Below are 14207 nucleotides of genomic sequence, written 5' to 3'. Positions count from 1 at the left end.
TCCTTGTTTATCATATATCTCTTTATATTGTTTTGATTTCGTTTAGTTTAACGGCGCAGCAACACAATTTAGGTCATTTAGGCGCCGAAACAGGAAAGATAAATTATCGGCTGTTAGTATTTTAAAGCAACACCAGAGCTCAAAACCACCTCAGAAATTTTTCTATAAAAAGATTCTATAGCTGGGAGTGAATAGAGCAAAATAAGAATCCCTAAACAAAGCCCAACGCGACTAAATTGAAAATGTTGCAGGCTCTGTTTGATTGAGCCTGTTCTTGGACGGTTCTGTCAAGTGCAAACTACAGTCCACACCTCCTAGCACCGGCTTAAGCAGACTTCAACATTTAACCAAGAAAATTGTGAAATTTTGAATTTAGAAAAATCCGCAGATGTGTTCATACGGCATCATTTTCAATTTAGCTGTGCTGAGCTTTCTTTAGGGTTTCTGATTTTTTTTTTATTTTATTGAAGCATAAGTGTTATTTGTGCCGTGTGGCGACTGTTAAATGTCTTCCCGTACATTTAATGGAATATGTTATATTTTCGATCCTTAAAGATCGTTCAGCACGACATTATTGTCGTGTAAACATTTGAGTTTCAAATATTCGGCCTTTTTCAACTTTGGTGGTTCCAGTATTTATTGTGTTCCTTGTTGTTTTCTAGTCTACGGTAAGTATCTTCCCTTTTGCCCCTGGTTTTCCTTCTTTAGTCCCCCCCCCCTCCGCCTTCCCTGGGTCTCCTGTCATGTGTGCCCTTTTGCTTTGTGTGTCTATTAATCAATCATTTGTATGGTTTCATTTATTTCCTTGTTGGTTACTATTATTTCGTTGTGTATCATTTTGGTGGTTGACCTGTCCCTGCGCTGCCTTGCGCCCTGTCCTGTTTTTGTTCTGGGTCCTATTGGGCTCATTGCCACTGGCTCTTGTTGCTAGGTCGTTTCGTGGTTGCGTTCATTGAATATGGTCAATTGTTGTATTCAGCGAAGGAACAACTTAAGGAGTAGAAAGCAAATCACCAAAGAAGTAGGTGAGATAAATCTTTACTGTGGAGAAATAATGTTTAGATTGAATGCAAGAAAACCGCAACCGTGGTCGAGGGGTTAGAGTCGATGATTTCTAATCCAGTTACATCTCTGGCGTGGGTTCGATCCCCGGGAGATGCTTTAGTAGTTTAGCGCGGAGGAAGGTAGTCAAGTACTGGTGTAACTCTCCAGGAACGATGGTTAGGAAACTACCCGCCTATATGACTGAAATACTGTTGGTAAAAGGCGTAAAATGCAACAAACAAATAAACGAAACAAAGAATGCAAGTAAAAATGTATTTGTCGGTTCGCTGGGGGAAATACCATTTAAGATAAAGACATTTGAGTCAAAAGGGTAGATATTACAAGCATAAATATGATAAACAAGATCAACAAGGAATTAAAGGCGGCGTTCAATGAACGCAACCCCCATATGACCCAGCAACATGAGCAACGACGAAAACATAAAAAACATACACATTCCTTCTCTGCCACCACATACGACACATCATTTTAAATCCCTTGATAAAACCCGTCTTTAATGTAATGTAATTGTATTGTAATGTCATTTTGTTAATCAAAATTGTAAAAATTGCTTAACAAATTAAACAATAGAAAAAATGATTTCAGTGGATCTGTTATTCACACAGACCACGTTTTGGATTTACTGTTTTAAAAAGCAATACAATAACAATCTTAGTATAGACAAAAATAGATGTTAACTGCTTTTATTGACTGAGTATTGTGGTTTGTTTGTTTCATTTTACGCCTTTTGCCAAAAGCATTTCAGTCATATAGGCGGGTAGTTTCCTAACCATCGTTTCTGGAAAGTTACACCAGTACTAGACTACCTTCATCCGCGCTATCGTGGTACAACGTTTCTTCCTTGATAGTTTCCACTAAAGATAGATAACATGTTTCCTTCTTTAATAAAACGACGGAATTTGTGTGCCATTGTGTTCTCATATCATTCGTAAATATATTGTGTCTAATACCCTATTAATATTCGTGTTCTATCCGGAAATTCCTACTAAATGACACTGAATATTTAAATTTATCAAGCCAACATTGTCAAACAACTTTTTTCCATATGTTAATCTGCCAACCAATGAACACTAAGCGACATTTTGTGTCGTCAATGTAAAAATTAAAAAGAATCAATCTGGGTTATAACGATTACTTGTATCAATTTTACAACAGTTAAAGAATAACAATAGTTACGAGTATCTAACATTTGTTTTTGCTATTAACTGCAATATTCGTCTAAAGCTAATTGTTATATCTTTAACTATCAAGTGCTTTTACACAGGAAAACATGTTCTAGTGCGAAATTTATAAAAATGTTTTAATATGATATTAGATTTGGACTTTTCTATATGTACAGGTAAATAAATATCAAATTTGTTTATGCACATTCACATCGCGAACGTTTCCAATGAGAGTAAGGGATCACTAGTATAAAATACCATATATTGTTGTCTTTTATTCAAATGTTGCTCAAAGTACATTCTGGACTAGGCAATATGCAAAACCTTTAGCTACCCGAGGTTATGTTTGACTTGAAAGTTAAATATCCGAGAGCCAATTGTTCGACGATTTCGTGTCACCTCTAAATACCCTTACCATCTTGAAAAATATTCTGCAAACTTTGCTCTAGTGTCTTCCTGTTAACAAATCCGGGAGCAAAATCGGTCTCACGCAGATGTCGGCTAGAGGTGATTGTCATTTAAATGACTTGAAAGGTAATTTCATGTTTCTCTGACTTAGTATATGTATACAATAACATATAAAATTACAAAAAGTATTGTTTTGTACACGTATGAATGAAATCAGTAAATAAATAACAAAATAATGACAACTTTACCAAATTCAATACTTTTACGTTGACGGTCAAGATCATCTAAAGGTCAAGGTAAGTTCAACTTTTTAGAAGGTCTTGACCGAAAGGTTGTTTTGTCTAAGTATGAAAATTATCCATTGATTACCAAGTTACAGCCAATTAAAGCAATTATCAAAATTCAATAATTTGACCTTCAAGGCAAATCTATATGGGTCAATGTCAATTTGAGTTACACAATATAAAGGTCCTTGACCTTAAAGATGTTGTGTCTAAACATGAAGTCAATCCATTAATCAAAACAAAGTTAGAGCCAGTAACATGGAAAAAAACATGAAGAATTCCATTAATTTGACGTTGACAGTCAATGTCAATAAAAGGTCAAGGTCACTTTTAAATTATTCAATATGTTCGTTCGGTAGCAAGTCTTGTTTTGTCCATGTATGAATCAAATCCGTGCTTAAATAACAAAATTATGACTATTTAACCAATAGTCAATGTCATTTAAAGGTCAAGACCAGTTCAATATTACAAAAGGTCTTGTGAAGATAATCTATTTATTAATTACCGAGTAACTGTCAATTATAGCAAAAAATAAGAGAACATTCAATACTTTAACCTTCAAGGTCAATGCCATAAACGAGCAAAGGTCAATTTGAAAGTCTTTTAGCCAGTAAAAAGCAAAAATAGAAAATGTTAATAATTTTGACCTTCAATGTTAAGATCATAGTCTGTCTAGTTAACTTGAAGGTCTTTCCTTAAGGGTTGTTGTGATCAACATCGAAGATATTCATTTAAAATAACAATGTTATAGCCACTTACAAAAGTCAAGCAAAATTAAGACATTCGACCTTCAAAGGTCATTGTCATTTATGAAAGAACGTCATGTTTAGTCTGGTCTACTTGAAGGTCTTGTTCCAAGGGTTGTCGTAGACAAGTATGAAGAAAATACAAGAACTGAAAAAGTAATCGTCAACGGACGGCAACGCTGACATAACTGTAACAATACCTTTTTTTTCTTCATAAAAAGTCGTGCTAAAAACTGGCAATTTTTTTATGTAACTATATTCATACTATTTTTACCTAAATTTTGTAGTTTAAATATGTGCAGTAAAAATGGGCAACACGCCGACTATACTAGTAAAAGGTCAGTTAGATTGAGAACATTCAATATAAATGCATACATGTGTACAGTAATCATTTAAAGCTGTGTTGTTTGATAACTATTCGATAGCATTTATTTTGTTACATTTTCCTTATACAGAAAGATCCGTGTAAAATAAAATAGATAAGGGCTGTTATAACCGGTATGTCGCTTTTAAAACCGTGCTTTTTTCGTGACAAAAGAAATTCTCAGCTAACGGCCACATAATGAAAAGGATCCGCTTTACATCATTCATTGACGCACTTTATTCTGTATTTAGATCTAATCATTATCATATATCATTTGTTGTAAAACAATTGTCCTTAGATTCAACAAAGACTTAAATAACTTAATTCATTCATTAACAGTATTTTTGTTGGTGTCATGTAAGTTCATCTGACATTGTATAATGAATATTTGAATGTATACAATCAATATCTTTATAAATCAAAAAATGTCAAAACCAAATTTGTGATATACAAATTTTGAAATACTTCGTGCAATAGAACGTCTTTTATCTAACGATCTGAGAAAGAGAATTGTACCATAGGCGATTAAATATGTATAAATATATTTATTTGATCACTACAAAATGTAAGCAGGTCATAAGAAAATTAAAAAAGCATTTACATTACGAACAAACGAAATTTACAAATTAAAAGCAATGCTTTTTCAAGCTTATTTTTCAAGATGTTAGGGCTTTAAGAAAATGTTATTATGATACTTCAATGCTTAGATTTAAATACAACATGTTTTATTTAATGTTAACTTGCTTTAGTCATATATAGTATGTAAATGTCGGCCACATTGGTCTATGACCTCCTGGTGTTATGAGAATAAAACCTTTGATTTTTTTCAGCGGAACCTTAACCGGAATCAAAGTTCTTTTTTAATACGTTTTGTAAATAAATGTACTCTTTTAAAAAATGCATCCCGGGATTAGACGGCAAAAACTGCAACAAAAAAAGCAAAAACACACACATTTGTCGAGTTTAGGAGTATCTTCTTTGCTCTTGATGGCTCATTACTGATATATATCCTTATCATGTAAATAAGTTAAATCAAACTAGATATAAAAAAAACATTGAAAATTTTTTATTTTGTGGTTTAGATATGCATGCATTTTGATCTTTACTTTACTTCACTGGCATAGTTTCATAAATGTACAAAAGTTAAATCATTTTTCATTGTACAAACTGTCTCGTGGTTTGATACTATCACACTAGAACAAGACTGCATTTAAGAAATACCTCAAATGACAATAGCCTTTTGTTTGATTTTAATATTCAAAAGAAGATATCACAAAATTCTTTTTAGACATATAAACATATTTTTAAGGTATACTGTATACATGTTTCAATACGACCAAGGATTGCCTTTTTGTAAAAAAAATATGTAGTTATATGGTAAGGTGCTACATTTGGTTAAAATAAAGGATTCACAACTTCCATTGTTAACTGTAAATTTGAGTCATTGTTTAAAATTATCTAAATAATAAAGTTCCCAGTTAATTTATATTGAGGATTTTGTTTTAATAAAAGTTACGACAAACTGTGCAAGGAGTTCGTGCAATCTAAACGAAGCTTGTCGTTGGAAAAATAAATTTTCGCCAAAAGATATATGCCAGGTTTGATGTTAATACTTGTTTCAAACATGTTACTCATGTATATTATTTGAAAATGGGCAAAAATGTCAAAATATACGAGTATAAATGTTCTATTAAACTGTCTTTAAGGCAAATTATACCTCAGAAATAAATAAATTATTACTTTCAAAATGGGATAAAATGAATTTAAAATCATGGTTTAAGTGCATGTTAAATGTTTTTGATATGAAGAATGTATCGCTAATTGTGAAATTATGAGTTATAAAAGAAGTAAAATGTTAACAAAGTAGTATTTTGACTGATATGCAAAATACTAAATCCCTTTAAATGTATCAATTGCCAAAAAGCAACAGAAGAAAAAGATGGTTCAGATAATTGGCCAATAACTGCCAAAAAATAATTATAAAACAAAATAAAATAAAAAGCTTCTGAGAAGTACAAATAAAAACATTTCTGGGGTATAATAAGCCTTTCATTTGGTGTTTATCTATTTCGCTTTGATCTCGATAACCAGTGGCTTTTTATGAAAAAAACATTTTCAAGCTTTCTTGAAAGTTCTGACATTGTCGTTAATGCTGACTTTGAATTAGAAACGTTGAATCTAATTTTTTTACATTTCTCAAATTTACAAGCTACTTTGTTGCGTGTAAATCATAGTAAGAAAAGTAACTACATTGATCAAAGAGGAGCGTGTTATACACAATATAAAATGACTTCGTCCGCTTGTTTAGTTGCTTGAAATTCAGAAACTATTGGTAAATTACCAAAAGAAACATTATAATTTGATCATATTGATAACAACTATGTATCTGTTTGAATCGTGTTTACTAAGGCTCCATGTTTTTAAGGAAGTTCCGGTCTCATATTACATACAACATACATATATACTATGGTGGTCTCACATACATTATAACATTAGTCTATAGGACATCACACATATAATGAAACAGCCATTGTATATAGATATCGGTGAATATCAAAGTCCATGGACCTCGACCTTATTTAATTAGCCAGGTCCATAGACTTGGATATACACCCCATCATCATTCAATAATTGTTTACTATAATTTCCTTATTGATATTGTTTATCATATTTTTTTAATTATGAACGGATTTGATGCTAGTTATAATTATTTTATAATTTTAATTTCGTTTCTTAATTCATCAACTCATTTTGTTCATTGTGTTACAGATAAAAGTGATGACTTGATAACAAATGGCAACTGCAAGTCAAGGTCAAACACCATCGTCAAAGGTGCAGCAGAGTCGTTGCCGTCTTTTCCGTTTACAAATGCTGATTATTGACGGAGGTCTTCAAACACTTCGGAATATTTTCAATCAAAAGCTTAAAAATGTCTCTTTTGTTGCATTTTTGAATAATGAAAGACAAACTATTACAAACTTAAGGACACGCGGAACAATTTCACAGGTGCAATATGATCTATTGTATCCACCAGGTGGTAGCGGTCCCACAACCACAGACCTAGACATCACATTGATCACGTGTCTTCTTAGGAACATCAAGTTCTTCGGGCTAAACAAGAACTTTCAATGGAACTCAGTTCCTGCAAATTATGATTTTTCTGTTGAGGCTGATATGTCACGTTTGAAAATATACAGGAACGAGGTAAATGAGAAATAAAATTATTACGTATACAATGTAATTTGATGAGATTTTAAAAGAAATGAGGTCTTATATCTGAAACGTTTTCCTTTAATACATTATATTAAACTACGTATATTTCCCATAAGATGTGATGTTTTAAAGACTGGCTTCGTTATTTGAGATTTAGCCATGATTGCAGTAAACTAACATATGACTTTCTATTTCTTGTTTTCCTTTATCATTGGATATAATATATATTGCGTGTACATTCTCTTACTTTAGCTCAGTCACATATCTTCAACAAGTGGAATAACGCTGAATGTCTTCGCAACAAAGTGGACTGAGATCGAGCAGGTTAGACTGACCCTTTTTATTCAGATCAATATCAAGTTTCAATGTACTTGTTCTTTTAATCGGATTGCACACACAGGGTCTTTAATGTTACAGAGCATTACATGCATTATGGTGACCGATTGCACCATTTCAAACACCGAGAATTTTATCGTGTTATCATAAAATTTCAAAATACTTTTCCGCGAGATTTTCTGCCAAAATCATACAAAATGTCACGCACGGGGAACGTATAAACCTCGATAATTTATAACAGTTGTTGGAAACAGCAAGGAACATTTTGACTTCAGTGGCCGGTGGCGTCCATGGTTTGACTCTATATTGTATACTTTATATTTTATCCCTCGTTTGTCTTTAAACAAGTGAGGAACAGAAAGAAATCCGCGACATTTTTGCAAATGTTGTAGAAATTCTACAAAAAGTCGAGGGGAAAAAATATAGGCCGCGACTTTTTGTTCCTTCAAAAAAAAGTCGCGGCTTTTTGAAAGAAATCCGCGACATTTTAGCCGCGATGTTCTGCGCAGACATTTCCCGGCTCAAAAAGTCGAGGCTGAATGCTCAAACTCTACTTTTTACAAGGTATGTATCAAAACAAAATACCGCGGATTATAATGGCCGCAATCGTCTTCCTAACGTAGGTATATGTTTGCGTGGCTTAATCTACTATGTAGACAGAAAATGTCGCGGTTTCCTTCGGATTTTTACAGCAGACGTGTGACAGACGTGTGACAGAAAAACTCGAGAATTTCTATAAGCCGCGACATTTTATACAATTCGACGACATAAAATCTCGCGTATTTAAAAGTTGCCAGCGACATGTTATTAACTGACGGAAAATATTCTCGCGGCTTTAAAATGGATGCTTTCGGGCACCATACAGCGTAGCATAGTATTGCATAGCACAGCATAACATGGCATCACATCACAAAATGAATAAATATCAAAGTACAAAGAGCGTATAGCAAAGAACTTGGCATGCCAGACCATAACGGACATAGCATAACAGAAACTATATTAACACTTACAATTAACACGGATGATTATAATGATTACAAATCTTCAAGTATACCTGCAGTGCATTCCCACCTATGAAATGTATTATTTATTGTTTTTATATGTGTGTGCTATTATACATGAAATCATGACGCAACTGATGGCATGAACTATCTCTTTTTTCAGGTTCTTTTGAGGCTGAACTCGGCGGTCACCCCCATACCACATTTACAACAAATGATTGATGACTTCAAAGTGAATCCACTTGATCCAGAGGCAGAGACAAGGGTACAGGAGGCCATAGACAGTTGGAAAAAAATAGAGACGGGGATTGAAACTGATTTAAAAATAATAAAAAAGGAGAGCGAGAAGATTAAATATTCTGTTAAAATGCAAGATCAAACCGTGAAAAAGTATGTAGGAAAGGTCGACGAATTAAACAAGAAGACGAGTGAAAATGCTAAACAAATACAAGAATTAAAGAAAATGGTAGACACTGATAAACGTAAGTCGCGTCTGTCATGTCTGTTGCTGTCAAGTAAATTATTATCTTAACTGATTTTGTCTTTAAATTTCATCATTATTTTATCATGTGACTTTTTATAATGATAAATATCATAGGTACAAGATTTTGTTTTGAAATGATCATAATAACTCTAAACTAAGTTACTTTCGATTTTAATTTGTCTCTTTTAATAGTCACAAGACATTTCATTTGTTATAGCAATGTTTTATTAAGGATAACGAAAATTAACAACTTATTGCAGAAATTTAGTTCAATATATATATATATGTATTCTTCCGTCTTAATACAGATGCCATAGCAGGGCCAGAATCGAAATATGAAGAGTTCAAAGAAAGTAAGTAAATACTATGCATGTACATTGTAGTTACAGTATCTTCTTACATATGTAAATCATGATCAATGTTCAGTAAAATACAACTGAACCTTGGTTCAGAACACAGCATATTTTCCATGCTTCATACAAGTATCAAGATAATGTACACTTTTTGTAGGTAGAAATCATATCCCTATATAATTTACTTACACCTTGACTGCATTATATTTGCATAACATTTGACAGAAATGTGTTCATTCTATCCTTTTCCAATTTAAAGAGAACCATATTACTTATTGACTACATCAAACCTTTATGTTTATTATTAAGAGACAAGCTTTTCCGATCGTCTGATCAATTTTTATAAGCCTTGGGGTATTTGCAGTAACCGCTCAGTAATCACTTAGTGCGCGCAAGATCAGTTTTTTAACCTTAAATGCCAAGGTTCCACGCATGTGTAAAGGTCAAAGCTAATGTGACAATTAATGAATTGTCATGCCATTTCACGGATGTCTTCACATGGGTCAAGGGTACCCAGGTCAAGGTTGTACTTTGAAGTGAAATTACATATGGCATATATCTGTGTTCTATGGACACATTTGTAGTCTTAATAAACGACACATTTCTAGTCTTAATATAACGTTTTTCTTGCTGGGTTTCCTGACAATTTTTATAAAAATATTTACCGCAAATAAAGTGATCACTGTTATTTGGAGGAATTTTAGGCTGCTCGCATACCGTTAAACAAGAGAATCCGAATTTAAATTATGTGCCATTTTTGAACCCTCATGGCATGTTGTTTAGCAACTCGTTTGGATCGTGTAAAAATGATCATTTTTCTATCTGTCTCTCTTATAGCTAACCCGTTACATATGGAGTGCCAGAAAGTCAAGTGCCTTTCAAAAAGTCTACTTTTCATGAAAAAAAACTACAATTTGACTTAGTATATTATCAATGATATGATTTTTATTTCTATTTCAGAAGTAAAAAATGAACTTATTACATGGTACAACACCAATCACAGTACAGTTCCTCTTTCACCACTTACAGGTGATTTCGGTACCCCTCTTGCTGGTTTCTACATTATGCCGGAAATTGTAAAACAAACGAATCTACCTGGCGGAAGGAAAGAAACAACACGAGTTGAGTCGTTACACGATCTGCTTACTCCCGGTAGAAATATTCCACGGGAAGTATATCTATCAGCGGTTGCAGGATTTGGGAAAACAGCTTTTTCAAAATATCTCGCTTTAACGTGGTGTCAAGCTCAAAAAACGGATGAAAATTATAAACATTTTAAAGAAAAAGAGATAAAGGCGTTATCTGGCTTTGACTTTTTGTTTCTTGTTCTATTGCGAGATTCAGGTAAGTTCTGCGATGTCGACGAAATGATTGATCAACAAGTTATAAAAAGTCTTCCTTGTTCATCGTCAGATTCATTGCCGAAAGATCTCTTGAAAGACATTTTACGTTATGAAACCTGTCTTGTTATATTAGATGGACTTGATGAATGGTCTCATCCTGACAATAAGTGTACAAGACTTATAAAAGATATTCCGCATCGATATGCACGTGAGAAATGTGTAATCTTAACAACGACCCGGCCTTGGAAGCTCGGAGTCTCAAACTTGAAAGCAAGCCAAATCGACAAAACAGTAGAACTGGTTAAACTAAATGAAGATAATGAAAGGAAGTTTAAGCTTAACGCATTTAAAATATTGAAAGCCGACCTTGACAATGATAAATTGCTAAATGAAGTATGTAGATTTGAAGAAAAAATCAATGACCATGAACTTAAAGATATGGAATCCACCCCTCTTCTTCTACTCTATCTGATATGTTTATGGATAGAAGATATTCCAATAGGAAATTCGACAGCAGAACTATATGCAAGTATTATTCAGCTTCTTCTATCAAGAACAGAAAAGATACATGGAAAATTTCAATTATCTTGTAAAATATCTTTGAGTAATGTTCCCGAATGTTTTATCAAACATAGGCATTGCTATAGTTACTACGCGTTTCTTGCAACCCTTGGGAAACTCGCTTTTTATAAACTGTTCAATGAGGAAAAGGAACACACACTGGTATTTAATAAAAATGTTGCTGAAAAATATCTTGACCCAGGAGATCTAGATTTAAGCCTTCGCTCAGGAATGTTAACAGAAAATAAAGTGAAAACATTAGTAAGTGAAAGTTCCACAATCTCATTTTCCCATAAAACAGTACAAGAATACTTTTCAGCAATATTTATAAGTTTTAGTAATACAATTGAGGTTAAGAAAATCATCTTTGGAGAGTGCAACAGTTTACAAAAAATTCTTAATATGTCAAAAGTATTTGTCTTTATTAGCAACATGAACCCTAAACTAATGTCTGAACTATCATGCGATTTTATGCCTGTGATAAACAATGATGAAAAAACAAGGAAATACAGAACAATGACATATAATTATTACAGGTACTTTGATTCATTACAAGACATACAAGATATGTACATGTCATGTTTCAAAGAAAATAAGAAAAACAAAGACCTCAAATTGTGTTTACAGGATTTCTTAATCAAAGAAAAATGTCAACAAAAAAATTACTTTAAACAATTACAACATCTATGTTACCAAAACAAAGAGAACATAAAGTCAATAATGATAAAAAATAATGATATTTGCAGTCTGCAAGATATTATCAGTTTGTTTACACTCTCTGACCTTCCAAATATACAGAAATTATTCTATAGAGGTAAACTAGTAGAAGATGAAATAATTCGCTTGTTATTGAACCCTTTAAGATGTTTATGTGTGATATCAAGTAAATGGGAAAATAAGAAATTCCAAGTTGAACGTTGCCCGATGTCTGAAGAGATAATTGGACGAATGGTAACATTACAACACCTTGAGTGTTTACACATAGACGGTTTTACTATGGCTCATGGAGCAATGGAGACATTATTAAATTTCCTTACCAGTAAAATATCATTGAAGGATGTACAATTGTGCAGTTTATACTGCAGTGACCATGACACTTCGTGTAAAGGATTCAACATAGACCTGTCTCAACATTCACATTTAAGAGGTTTGGGATTGCATCAGATCCCTGTGTCAAAATTAAACATGAATGCATCGTTATTAGAGAAATGTACTATAGGTAACTTATATAAACCTGGTGTTGTGTCATCTTTTCTTAGTCAACTACCAGCAGCCAGTAAACTACATACATTTACGTGTAATTTCCTAGAGTCTTCCAGTGATATAGAAACAATGTTACAAACATTACCATTGTTGCTTCATGTGAAACATGTTAGATTGTTAGGAATCAATCTAGGTGACAGATCTTTAACACTGTCACCTAAAATGATCAATATTGAGTACATTAACATGTATAGGATAAAAATGTCTTGTTCAGTGTTACATGATCTCATTACTGATATAACAAAACTACCAGATACAGTGTCAGTAGATGTGAGAGGTTGTGATATAAATCCAGAAACAGAATTTGAAAACTTTAAAGCATTTGTAAAAAACTCAGACAATTATGTGGTTACCTTTGACGACACAACACAGTATGGAAATTACTTGTTTCAGTTTAAAACAACAACAAACTTGAAATAAAAAGTACTCGGTTATATTAAATGAACATATATAGACAATTAATAGATTATGAATTATGTGACAGGGGAAAAAGGCATGTATTACTTTTATTTTGAGTCAGACATTTAACCAATACTGTTCTGTACCAAAACTGTTAAATTTCAATAATATTCAATTTTAAAACATGAATGGAAACTTAGTATTTTCGTCAGGAAAATTTGGATTTATGTTAAATAGATTAAACACAAGAAAGTTTTATTTATGTTTCTACTTAGCAATCTGTAGCTTAAACTAATATTTCACTATTTATGTCCTTGGGGCCAATATCAACATTATTATTATCAAGAGTTGTCGATAGCTAACACACACTATATTTACTTTATAGTAAAACAATAATTGTTTGAACAACAATGTCTAAGGCATTACGCATTGTCTTGTGGACCTCAAGAAATCTGATATTAATGTCTCTTGAATCAATATTGGCCCCGCCCAGGTAGTATTTATTATGACCCATATGGGAGGCTTATTATCTCAAATTACAATGTACAATAATAGAGCTTAAATATTTTGCCTGTAGTATTGATGTGTAAACCTAAACAAAACTGATATTAATCATTACCCTTTGGTCGATATTGGTCCCACCCTAGGGTACACTTTTAGATAATCTTATATAGGAAGTCTTATTGTGTTTTACAACAATTCCCAGAGCTGAGGTACTAGTATTTGACATGAAGCATTGCCTTTTGTTCATTTTCTGAAGTACTAGTAATATTAATTACATCCTTTGTTTTAATATTTGCCCCGCCCAAAGGGTTACTTAAAACATTAAGGCTTATTTAGGAAAACACTTAAAAGTCTTATTGTCTGAGCTTCGATATGTGGCATGTAGCTTTGCTGAGTAAACCTCTACAAAAGTTTACTTAAAATTGAACCTTGGCCTCTTTATTTATCTATAATTCATTTATTCTTATAACACAGATTTAAAACAAGAGCGATCAGTTTCATGTTGGGACAAGTTTTGTGACAGACGGACAGTGCACAACTACACTTGGTACTGATCATTCCTGTAAAGTTTGGATAAAATTGCACCAGTAGTTTATGAGGGGAAGTCCGGACAAGCTTTTGTGTATCTGGCAACACAGAAAAAAACACCTTTTTATCAAAGGGCCATAACTCGGCCCAAAAATCATTCAACAGGAAAACCCGTGCAATATGCGCAAGGAT

At 32.9% G+C, this 14207-nt stretch overlaps 1 protein-coding gene across 1 annotated transcript; it reads left to right on the top strand.

Annotated features, from left to right (window-relative positions):
- The first annotated feature begins 2722 nt into the window (after nt 1-2722).
- Nucleotides 2723-13070, top strand: LOC132739442 (uncharacterized). Its single transcript, XM_060727162.1, has 5 exons — nt 2723-2762; nt 7065-7234; nt 8744-9062; nt 9373-9417; nt 10378-13070. Exons 1-5 carry the CDS (start codon nt 2723-2725, stop codon nt 13002-13004), a joined length of 3201 nt encoding a protein of 1066 aa, XP_060583145.1. The 3' UTR covers nt 13005-13070.
- Nucleotides 13071-14207: the final 1137 nt, after the last annotated feature.

Source organism: Ruditapes philippinarum, unplaced genomic scaffold (assembly GCF_026571515.1).
Source record: "Ruditapes philippinarum isolate M1 unplaced genomic scaffold, ASM2657151v2 ctg5242_1_1_1_1, whole genome shotgun sequence".
Taxonomy (NCBI): Eukaryota; Metazoa; Mollusca; class Bivalvia; order Venerida; family Veneridae; genus Ruditapes; species Ruditapes philippinarum.
This window is presented reverse-complemented; position numbering and strand designations above follow the sequence as displayed.

Bases quoted from the DNA above. Each gene is read 5' to 3' on its own strand.
- LOC132739442 (XM_060727162.1), top strand. From the start codon at position 2,723: ATGTCGGCTAGAGGTGATTGTCATTTAAATGACTTGAAAG. The intron at 2,763-7,064 runs GTAATTTCATGT...TGTATCCACCAG, and splicing joins TCATTTAAATGACTTGAAAG to GTGGTAGCGGTCCCACAACC. The intron at 9,063-9,372 runs GTAAGTCGCGTC...GTCTTAATACAG, and splicing joins AATGGTAGACACTGATAAAC to ATGCCATAGCAGGGCCAGAA.